This window comes from Dipodomys spectabilis, unplaced genomic scaffold (assembly GCF_019054845.1).
Source record: "Dipodomys spectabilis isolate Male_0828 unplaced genomic scaffold, ASM1905484v1 ptg000006l, whole genome shotgun sequence".
In the NCBI taxonomy this organism is placed as follows: Eukaryota; Metazoa; Chordata; class Mammalia; order Rodentia; family Heteromyidae; genus Dipodomys; species Dipodomys spectabilis.
Genome location: NW_024870683.1, coordinates 9,259,720 through 9,271,008, shown reverse-complemented (window position 1 = coordinate 9,271,008; position 11,289 = coordinate 9,259,720). Strand labels below are relative to the sequence as shown.

Genomic DNA, 11,289 nt, shown 5'->3' with positions numbered 1-11,289 from the left:
TAGGCAAGTGTTCTACCATGAGCCATACCTCCATGCTTTTTTTTTTTTGGGTCCGGTCGTGGGCCCTGAACTCTGGACCTGGGCGCTGTCCCTCAGCTCTTCAGCTCAAGGCTAGCGCTCTACCACTTGAGCCACAGCGCCACTTTCGGCTTTTTTCTTTTTGCTTATGTGGTGCTGAGGAATCAAACCCAGGGCCTCAGGCATGCAAGGCAAGCGCTCTACCACTGAGCCACCTTCCCAGCCCCACCTCCATGCTTTTAAGGTAGGTTTCTTATGACCAGTTTTTCATCTCTCTAGATAATTGCATGCAAATATGTGCTCATACCAACCAAAATGAAATCATCTTCAACTGGTACATTGAGTTTCTGGGAAGATAATCTAAAACAGTATGGTTAAAGTGGACATTCTTCATCTAGCAGTAAAGGAGTGGGAAGCATATAAAGCACAAGCAAGGCTAATTAGCATCACACTGCTCTAGTGGGCAATTTTGTGCGGATACATCAGGGATCAAAATACAGATGTGAGAGTTTCAGAAATCAATAATTTGATGCCAAATAAATTTGAGTAGTGCCCTTTGGATTATAGAATCAAGAACTGAAGGGAGGTGGGTTCCAGCACTGAAAAGATAGCACCTTGGTTCCAGATCACCTCATTCGCCACCCACAGGCATGTGAGTTAACCAGGGAATGGGCTTCACTAGGTTTTCAGTGCTGAGACTTTTTTTTTCTTTTTTAACACTCCATGTAGGTGGTCAAGATTTTAAGTTGTACAGCACTTTTGTGAAATAGAAGTGAAGGGAAAAATTAAAAAGAAAAACATTTTCATTTTTGCCGTCCCAAGCATGGTGTTTAGAAAGTTATTAATATTGTAATGATTTTTCATGGTTTTTAATTTTTTGTCACTCTTTACAGCTCTTGAAGACCAAACTGCAAGTAGATCACTAGCGATGGTGTTATGTTGTCCTATACACTTCTTAAATTTGACAAAGTTCAGAATCTGTAGAAACAGCTTTATCTGAATTTTAAGGTCAAATGTATAATAAATTCTAACTAGTGTTTTTGCATTCAATATGACTAGTGTGGTAATGATTTTTTAAAGGCAAACATGATTGAGTACCTGAAAGTCTTTCAAAGTGGCCTTTCTGTTACACATGTGGCACAGGCAGTTCATAGGCACAGACTTTATTTGAAGTCTTGTGTCACATGCTTTGGGTCTGATGCCACCAGAAGTGTGTTATGAATGCTGTATTTAACATACTTGGAGTGGTATGAGCCCTTGAGGACTGTACCACAGAGTAAACACAGCCTTTGTATGGTAGCAAATTTGTATCTAACTTCATTTGTGCTTGGGGAGAAAGTTGCTGTTTTTGTCTAAATAGTCTTCATCTTCTGGTTGGTTATGTAATTAATACACTGTTACCTGTGCAATAAAACAGAATCGTGTATATACAATTGTATAGCTCAATTACAATGGTAATACAAGCTGTAACAACCTGTAAGGGAGTAGTAAGTATAACAAGATATATGACATGGTATCTAAGGGACTGACTTTGCGTAGTCAATCATGTTGAACTAAAACCGGTGCAGTGTGGATAACATATTGTAGTGTTTGGAGTGGCAAAATGAAGGCTAGGCAGGAGATTATGTTGGAAGAAAAAAGGTAAGCTCTCAGACTTGGGTTCCTTTATGTTAAGACACATTTCTTTTAATGTATGAATAAAATGTACATCAAAGACTTGAATTACATTCTCTAAGCTTAAGGATTTTTAGTTTTTAGTGCTATCTTTTTGCTAATAAATGCCTAAATGGATCCCAAATTGGGTGAGAGCTCTCTGAATGTTTCTTCTCTTAAAATTTCTTTAAAAGTGGCTAAGCACACAGAACTATTTTGTTAGCTCTTTTGAGTTATGAGTTTGATGGCATTAAATGATTACTGGTTGACATGTTGTTTTTGGTAACTGGAATGAAGTTTGTTTTGGGAGTCCATCTTACTTGATGTTTTGTGGTTGGGTAGCCCTGTCCTTTTCTGTGGCAGGCTGTCAGTATTTTTGTTGATAAATATTTTAGCATGCTGTCTTGATGTTTAGTAATTCACTTAAGAACTTGTTTCATCAGACAAATTTTCATTTACCCATCCTATGTGACCAGGAGGGGTTCCACTTAAGTTAACTTTCCAGATGACTGTAAAGCATTTTTTTTTTTAAAGTTTTCCTCAACTGTAATAAACTTTCTTACTGAATGTGAACTTTCTTGGCAAACTCAGCCTATCAGTCATTTCTGTTGTAATGGTGTTCTTTCAGGTAAAGCTTACCCCCAAGTTAACTGGACCATTTATGTTACTTTTGTTTTATAGTTGCTTCTCAGTGTTGCTAATTGGTTGGAAGAATGTAAAGTTACTCATTACATTGTATAATGTCCATTTACATGACTGTTCCCTGTCCCTAGAAATAGTTGAGGGTGCCTATGGAAGGGTGCTTAGGCACAGGAGCGGTCCTCTAGGGTGCTTCCACAGTAAGTGAATATCTTGAACTTTAAACTTAAGAGTTAGTAAGGAGAGAAGACATTTGATCATCTTATCTGGTAAAGTGTCATTTTTACTTGCCTACTGCTGGCTTAGAGTTCTAGACGTCTCCCCTAGAAGGAGGGGATTAAGCATGGCCAGAAATGGCCCTGGGGAGCTCTGTCCAGCTGTGGCCATACCACCAACCTCCCAGGTGCTAGCTCCCAGTTTCAGCTAGGAAATTAAAATTCCCTGCTAGGAAATATTTTTCCCAAATGAATCTGTGATTTTGAGGCAAAACAAAATTAAATTTTATCTTCCTTGCTGGGCTCTGATGCCTCACACCTGTAATCCTAGCTGCTTGGGAGGCTGAGATCTGAGGACTGCAGTTCAAAGCCAGCCCAGGCAGGAAAGTCCGTAAGACTCATCCAAATAACCATCAAAAAATGCAGAAGTGGAACTGTGATTCCAGCAGTAGAGCAGTAGCCTTGGCGGGGCTTAAGAACAATTCCCAGACTCACCTTGGTATTAACCAAGCCATCTTCCTTTGGCCTACATATTTCTGTCAGGAATCTTTAAAAAATGAACACTTCTCTGCCACTGAAACCAAATACCTCATCATGATCTGTAGGTAGTTTCTGCCTCCTTCCAGATAAAATGGCCTGACTACATTTTTGCACTCTAACCACCACATGCTAAATGCTATCTTTCTCTACTTAGGGACTCTTGCAAGCATAAACCTCAGTTCAGATGTCTTGTCCCTCTTGGGAAAATGGAGGGCCTGTTTTCAGGACTAGATGAGGTTCCCTGGTGTGCTTCCTGTGTCACCTTGTTCTGTTTTTTTCATTGTACTTAACCTGTTTTATTACTTGGTGCCTATTGCCCATGTGGAATCCCCGATCTGAATGCCAAAAACTGCTTCAGTTCCCACTGCACAGTGTGTACCTGCTTCAGGGTATATGCCTTGTAAGTATTTCTTTAACAGTAAATTGGCAGCAGGTGCTGGTGGCTCACACCTATAAATCCTAGCTACTCAGGAGACTTGAGTGTCATGGTTCAAAGCCAGCCAGGGCAGGAAAATCCATGAAACTCTTCAATGAACCACCAGAATACTGGAAGTGGTGCTGTGGCTCAAAGTGGTAGTGAGGGGTAGGAAAGTGCTCAATGATAGGCAAGCACTGCCTTGCATGCATGAAGCCCTGGGTTCGATTCCTAAGCACTACATAAGCAAAAGCTGCTGGAAGTGGCGCTGTGGCTCAAGTGGTAGAGGTCTAGCCTTGAACTAAAGAGCTGACGGTCAGCGCCCAGGCCCCAAATTCAAGCCCCACAACTGACAAAAAAAAAAACTAACAGTTCCAGAGCAAGTGTCTAGCAAGGGCAAACCCTGAGTTTTGATTTCCATCATAGAAAAACAAAACTTGGTGATAGAATGATCATCCTTTGTGGGGCGGGGTTTGAACACAGGGCCTATGTGCTATCTCTGAGCTTTTTGGCTAACAGCTAGTACTCTACCATTTTGAGCCACAGTGCCATTTCCAGTTTTCTAGTGGTTAATTGGAGATAAGAGTCTCACAGGGACTTTTCTGCCTGGCCTGACTTCGAGCTGTGATCCTCAGGTCTCAGCCTCTTGAGCAGTTAGGATCACAGGTGTCAGCCACCAGTGCCCAGCCGCCTAGTTTCTCTTGAGTTGGTGTCCTTATTCCTATGCAACACAACATCCTGAGCCATATCTAACAAAATGTTTGCTGAATGAAAGACAAATTTTTGCTTTGTTTTGAGACAGGGCCTTGCTATGGAATCAAGATGGCCTCAAAGGGCTGGGAAGGTGGCTCAGTGGTAGAGCACTTGCCTTGCATGCATGAGGTCCTGGGTTCGATTCCTCAGCACCACATAAGAAAAAAGCCAGAAGTGGTGCTGTGGCTCAAGTGGTAGAGCGCTAGCCTTGAGCTGAAGAGCTGAGGGACAGCGCCTAGGCCCAGAGTTCAGGCCCCACAACCGGACCCCACTCCCACCCCCCAAAAAAGATGGCCTCAAATCTTGATCCTTTGGCTTTATTCAGCCTCCCAAGTACAAGGATTATAGGTATGTACCACTATACCTGGCAAAAATATGAAACAAACCTGAGTCTTAATTTGAAGTTTTTCAAGTCAATGAGACATGCTTATTTATGGTCAGAATAAATCTTACCCAGATGAAGACAGTCTCCTCATTATAATAATAAATGATCTTTCACTAGTGCTGAATAATTTGCATATGATGTTCTGGCTTCATGGGAGCCAGAGGCCACCTATGCCGAAAGTTTATTTGATTCTTTCAACAACTACTCTGTGTCAGTCTTGCCTGTATCAGGCACTAGGCATACAAAAATAAATGAGATAGTTTTTACTCTCTAGGAGCTTAGTTTAGTATATGAAATTCAAGGCACCTTAGAAACTACTGAAAAAGCTTTCTGGGTATCTAGCATATCATTCAGAACATTCCAAGACTCCTAAAAATATGAATCAAATTTAACAGAAAGTACAGTTTGGAAATGAAAGATGCAGAAAAATTTAGGAGGCAGTTCAAATAGTCTTAAATGTGAAAAGCATGAAAAATAAATGGGGGAGAAATGGGAAAGCTAAAGACTACCTATTTTAAAGACTCTGGACCAGATTTAAATTTGAAAAATTATTTTATTATTTCTGGGTAACATTTTCACTTACAGTGACATTTTCTATACACATACATGGGAGGTGCGTATGAGATGTGCTCCTTGCTGCCACTGATAAAACCCACATCTCTGCCATTAATTCATTTACAACTAAAGAGAGCAGCATAAAGCTAAATTGGAGATTTTTCTTTTCATAAAAATTTCCATTATCATTTGAATGGGAGACATTCTTAGGATATCATTTAGAATCATCTCTAAGATTACATTTTAGTACAATTTTATTCTACAATGAGACTAAACCATGTCTTTGTAACAATGTAACAATCATATATTTTAATGGTTACTGACGAAGTTTCGTGGCTACTAAAATAGTCTTAAATCTATCTGGATTTCTTCCTTTCTTTTTTTTTCCTGCTTTTTAATTTTTTTTTGTAAAAACATAAAACCCCTGTGCAAATACAGAGCTTTTGTTGTTGCATTGCTGTACTTTGGTACATTTCTATTTATAGCTTAATCTAGCAGCATCCTTAGTTTGTAGTATCTTACTGAAGAGTAAATGAAAAATCACTAGTTTAGGCTTTACCTGGGAGCTTCTGTTAGCTAGAAAGTAAGTAGAAAATAATCAAAGGAGCTACCTCACAGACTGTGCAGCCAAGTTTGTCCAGCTTTTTCAGCAGACTCTGAACAGGCTTGATTATCTCATGTCCCAGCTTATAATGGTTGAAACAGCACATTAGAAGAAAAGTGGGAGCATGTTGACAGAACACACTATTTAGCAGATATAAAACACTTTTTTTTAACCTCAGAGTTGAGGGGATCACATTGTAAGAGACATTAACTCATATTTGTTATAGCCCTTTAAATTTTATGAAATGGGATATATATGTATTTATATGTATCAGAGCTCATTGGGTATTTCATAACACATTACGAATATAACTTTTCATCATGAAAAAGTGAATTATACTGAACATGCTATTTAAGAAGGCAGGGAAGTATACTAACATACCTGAAAGACTTGCATCAAAAATAATTACAAGTTTTAAAATTTGGCACTTAAGAGATATGCATTAGCTATCCAAAATTCATATATATGGTTTCTTCCTGACCAACATAAGGTGTTTCTAAGTGGATTTTCACAGCACTCAATTATAGCTGGCCATTAAGTGGGGATGATTGTCATCAGTAAGTTGTCAAACATTTCTCCTGCAAACACAAGTTTAACAGACAGTTATGGATACCAGTACCATGTATATTCTAATGCTGGAACCACTTAACTTCTAAAAGAGTCTCAGAACATTTTCCCTATACTGCACTTTCTAAGAGAACACAACATTAAGAATGATATAATGTGAACTTGGTTCTAGACACAAGAACAGGGAATATGTGATTTACCTTCTCCTTGCTTGTTTTCTTAACTTTTGATATAACATCTTCTCAGGGATGTAACAAGAAATAACAAAATGCTTTGGGCTTCTGAGAAAAAAAGAGTACACATATTTTTAAAAGACTAAATTAGAAGTATTTTTGTCTTTGGCCACTTGGGTTTCAAAACTGAAAATAAGACATTCTATATTTGATGTATGTAACTGATTCAACATGGCACTACCATAAACATACTGTCTGGAGTCAGCTTTTAACCAGGAGAACAATTTATACATTTACCAATAATGCTTCTTACCAATTATAATATGCTTACCAATTATCATGAATAAAAATGATTGACTATAAGAGTAAAAAAAAATCAGCTTAGGTATGTTCTAAGTAAAATGGGACATGGAAAGTGTAATGAGTAATTCAAATAGTGTTGTATTCATAAGGCTATTTAATTCCTTGACTAATATTTCTTGGTGACTTTTTAAATATGACTATACCTCAAAGAGGGCAAAATTTGTTTGTGCTGTTGCTAATTCTCATTTTTATGGCTCTATTTTTACATAAGGATATTCATCCTCCAGTTTTTTTTCTAGCTCATCTTATCTTGCTTGAGGATATTTAGTTAGGAATGGATAATGTGTATGCCCCAAGTTTATTATCTTCATTCCCATGGAAACTTTCAGTCTTGTAAATATTTTTTTGCTTGGTACAGATGGTAATAAGAAAAGGTTCCAGAAGATACTAAACAAGCAAAGTAATAGGCCAGTTTACCAGCCTTTACCAATTAAAGGTAAAATGATAGAGTAGTAAGCAATCTTTGGATAAAACAGACAAATCTAGGTTTGAATCCCAGTCCAGCTACCCATAGACAACTGTGACTTCAGGACAAGTCACTTAATCTTTCTTACCTATCACAACCTCCAAAGTTAATTTGAGGGTCATTCTACCTATCTTGCAAGTTTTGGGGGGAGGGCTAATAGTAAAGTAGGCACATTATTTAACACATAATACTTGGGACTAGTGGATCAAGAATCACGACTGAATTTAGAGTTTGGTGACATTAGGTTCAGCGTCTGACATCAAACCTTTCCAAATTTATACAATTTATGGAATCTTACATATCAATTTGATCATTATTATTTTTAATGTTTTTGGGTGTTTTCCTTCAAAACAGTATTTGCTTTTAATTTTTTAAAAAATTATGAAAAGCCTATATTTTAATGTGTTCTGTAGTAATTTTTTCAATAACTACAAAATTTTAATTTTTGCAATATCCATGGTAAGATTATCTAATTATAAAAATGTATCCTAGAGCCAATATAGTTCCAAGTGAGATAGCACCTCTTATGAGTGTATGCAAATGGCTGTTCTTCATGTCTTACAAAGAAATGTCATTTTTATTCAAGTATTTGGCTCACTTTAACATTTCTCTCAGGTTTAAAATACTTTTCTTCTCATGACTGAAATTCTCAGAATTTACTCTCATGCCTTCCATTTAAATCTATTGGTCATCTTAGGGGTACACAACAATATTGCTTGAAGACAAAGCATCTTTATAGTACTTAATAGAGTAGAAACTGCCCTGAGCAAGTTTCTCAGGAAATCTGAATTTAATTAGGAGGATTGAATTCAAGCACTGGCTTTGCTTTTAACTTTGCATAACCTTTTCTTTTTTTTTTTTTCAAATAATACAACTCATTCCATTCCAAGTTATTTTCTACTTCTAAAATTGTTTTCATTTACTATTACTATTCAAATATTCAAAACATCTTGTAGGGACTGTTTTAAGCACCAAGTGGATACAGAAGTACTGAGTGCTGTTTATAAAGGTTTCCTTTTCTCCCCCCCCATCCCCAACTATTATCTGGAGACTACTTGAATAAAAATTACTGAAGGTTTCTGTTAAAAATACATATTCCTATTGTCCCCTTCCTGAAGGTAAGGCCCAGGTTTATGCATTTTCCCTTCATTATATTTAGCCTAAAGAAGTCTGTGACGTAAAAGGACAAGGTTAGTGCTGTGGCCTGAATTACTCCAGCTTCTGGAAATCACTTCTCAACACAATGGCATTCAACAGAGCAGCATTCTTGTGCTTAGTCTCTGCCTGATGCTTTTACTTGCCACACATTTCATAACAAAATCGAAAACAGGTATTCCTATGGGCACTTAGTCTTGCCATCCATGTGACTGACTCCAGGGTTATAACAACACCTTGAATAGGACTATAGTTCTCTGCTTACTAATAGTGAAACAGTTGAGCCTATGACTCCTGGCACAAGGAAGAAAGACAATAAAATGTCACCATTGTACTCTTGATTCCCCTCTCAACCCCAATACGATTAATATATCCTGTGTGGTTCAAAGAATCACAGAAAATCACAATGTTTTTATCACTCTCTGACTCGATATTTGCTAATCTAAAAAATAAATCCTTTTCTGTACAACAGAAACGATAAAGCCTATTCCTTTTCTCTTTTTTAGCAATGCTGTTGTAACAACAAAATACCATTAAGGACACATGCTCAAGACTTAAAATTCATACAAGTAAATTATTGAAAGAGGGATGGTATTATTTTTTACAACAAAATCTTTGTTAAATGAAAAATTGTAATTTTAGCAGGAAACTTAAATGACATTTTGTTGCACTGACTAAACTCTTATGACAATTACTCCATTCTCTATGTTCAATATAGAGAAATATAATAGCAACTTTAAAAGGCCAAATATACTAATAAATGAAGGTGAAATGTCTTTTTCAACAACTGGTATGCTAACAGCCTACTACTTCTGGGTTTTATTTAATACCAGTGCCATGAGTTTCTTTTATCTCAATCAAATTCCTGCCAAATGTCCACAAAATTCGTGAGATAACCAAAACAAGAAAAGGAAAAGGAAAGAAAAGGGGAAAAGAAAGGAGGGACAGAGATTAGGAAGGCAGAGAATTTAACAAGATCTACCATGCAAAATAATCAGAAGAACGAGTTCAATGGCACAGATCAGCAGGAGCAGAGGAATGTTGAAAAAGATGATGCTGCATAGAGTCTAACTTGGAGATGCCCGTAATGATGCTGGATGACCAAGTAGTCAGGTCACGGGTATGTTCATAGACCCCTAAGAACCAGGGTCTTGACCCAAACTTGTAAGATCTTCTAAAAAGAAAATACTTCACCTAAATGGAAGTAATTTATAAGTCAAACACCCAAAGAGTCCCTTATTTGACATAAGTTGTGCCTAAAACTTTGGCTGATACAAAGAAACTCGTCCACTAAGGCACCCTGAGGCAATCTGACAATGTGTCGGAGAGAACTTTGTTGTCAGTACCACATCATTATGAGAGTACAGAGAACGGATCACCCGGAGGGGACTGGCTTCTTTGGGTAAACAGTCAACTAGTTCACTGCACAGTTTGTCAAATCCCAACAAACGAATCCCATAACCATGTGGAGAAGAAATCATTCGCCCATCAGGGCTGAAGCAAAGTTCTTTGATATAACCTCTGCCTACGTTGGCTTCTTCGATGTAATGAGTCAGTCGTAGGGAACAGCGAGGTGAGACAGGTCGCACTGGAGCTCCTTCTTGGAATTCATAGACACAGGTCCACTAGGGGAAGAAAAGAGAGACAAACTAGTTATCAAGCCCCAAACAGTGCTACACATATACTTCATCTTTGAAAAGCCAAACTAAATGCCCAAACCACAGATTATTGCAAGAAATATATCAGATGAATGCTATCCCCCTTCCAACTGACAAAAACCTGTCTAATTTTCTGTCTTCATAAGCTGAAGTGATTCTGCACTGTGATGCTTTAAAGCCTTTTGTTCTCTGAAGATGCCTATGTATTCCATAGTAATACATTTCCTTTTCTGAGGGTAACAATAATCTTAATATTTAAAACATTCCTGGCCTGGGCACCAGTAGCTTACATCTGCAAGCCTAGCTACTCAGGAGGCTGAGAACTAAGGATCACAGTTCAAAACCACTTAGGCAGGGAAATCTATGAGACTTTTATCTCCAATAAACTACTCAGAACAAGCTGGAAGTGGCACTGTGTCTCAAGTGGTAGAGCTCTAGCCTTGAGCACAAGAGGCTCAGGGACAGCACCTAGGCCTGAGTTCAAGCCTCAAGACTGGCAAAACAAACACATGCACAATAACAAAAAAAAATTCCTGGAATATATCCAAGCCCTTAGAACACCTTTCTCTAGAGTCAGAGAGATCCTTGAAGAGCCTTTCTTTCCAGAATGATGGGACCAGAGATTTCCTAGATTTTTTTTTTTTTTTTTTGGTCAGTTGTAGGGCTTGAACTCTAGGCCTGGGCACTTTTCAGCTCAAGGCTAGCTCTCTATCACTTGAGCCACAGCTCCACTTTTGGTTTTCTGGTACTTAATTAGAGATAAGAGTCTCATGGACTTTCCAGACTTTCCTGCCCGAGGTAGCTTTGAACTATGATCCTCAGATCTCAGCCTCCTGAGTAGCTATGATTACAACATGAGTCATCAGCATCCAGCTTCTTAGATTTTTAAAAAGAGAAATTTATAATTGGCTTGCCAAATATCACATTTAGACAACTTAGCTGAAATATCTCAGTGTTGTGTTTAATATATAAGCTGTTTCTTGTTTTTTTAAACAATGAGACAAAGCAGGCAAGAATTAAGCAGCTAGGTATAAACTGGGCTGATCATGATTTTTAGAGTTCTTCTCAGCTTACACACAGAAGAGGAAGAAACCTTTCTAAGGGATAAAGATAATATAAAGGAGCAGAGA

General features: G+C 37.9%; 1 protein-coding gene across 1 annotated transcript in view; it reads right to left on the bottom strand.

Moving 5' to 3' along the window:
• Positions 1 to 5,151: 5,151 nt before the first annotated feature.
• The window catches only part of Dcaf10 (DDB1 and CUL4 associated factor 10), a 50,366-nt gene continuing 44,228 nt past the window's right edge, over positions 5,152 to 11,289 (bottom strand). Inside the window, exon 7 of the mRNA XM_042695993.1 lies at positions 5,152 to 10,126. Coding sequence (XP_042551927.1) covers positions 9,758 to 10,126 — 369 coding nt within the window. The 3' untranslated portion in view covers positions 5,152 to 9,757. The remainder of the gene's footprint in view (positions 10,127 to 11,289) is intronic.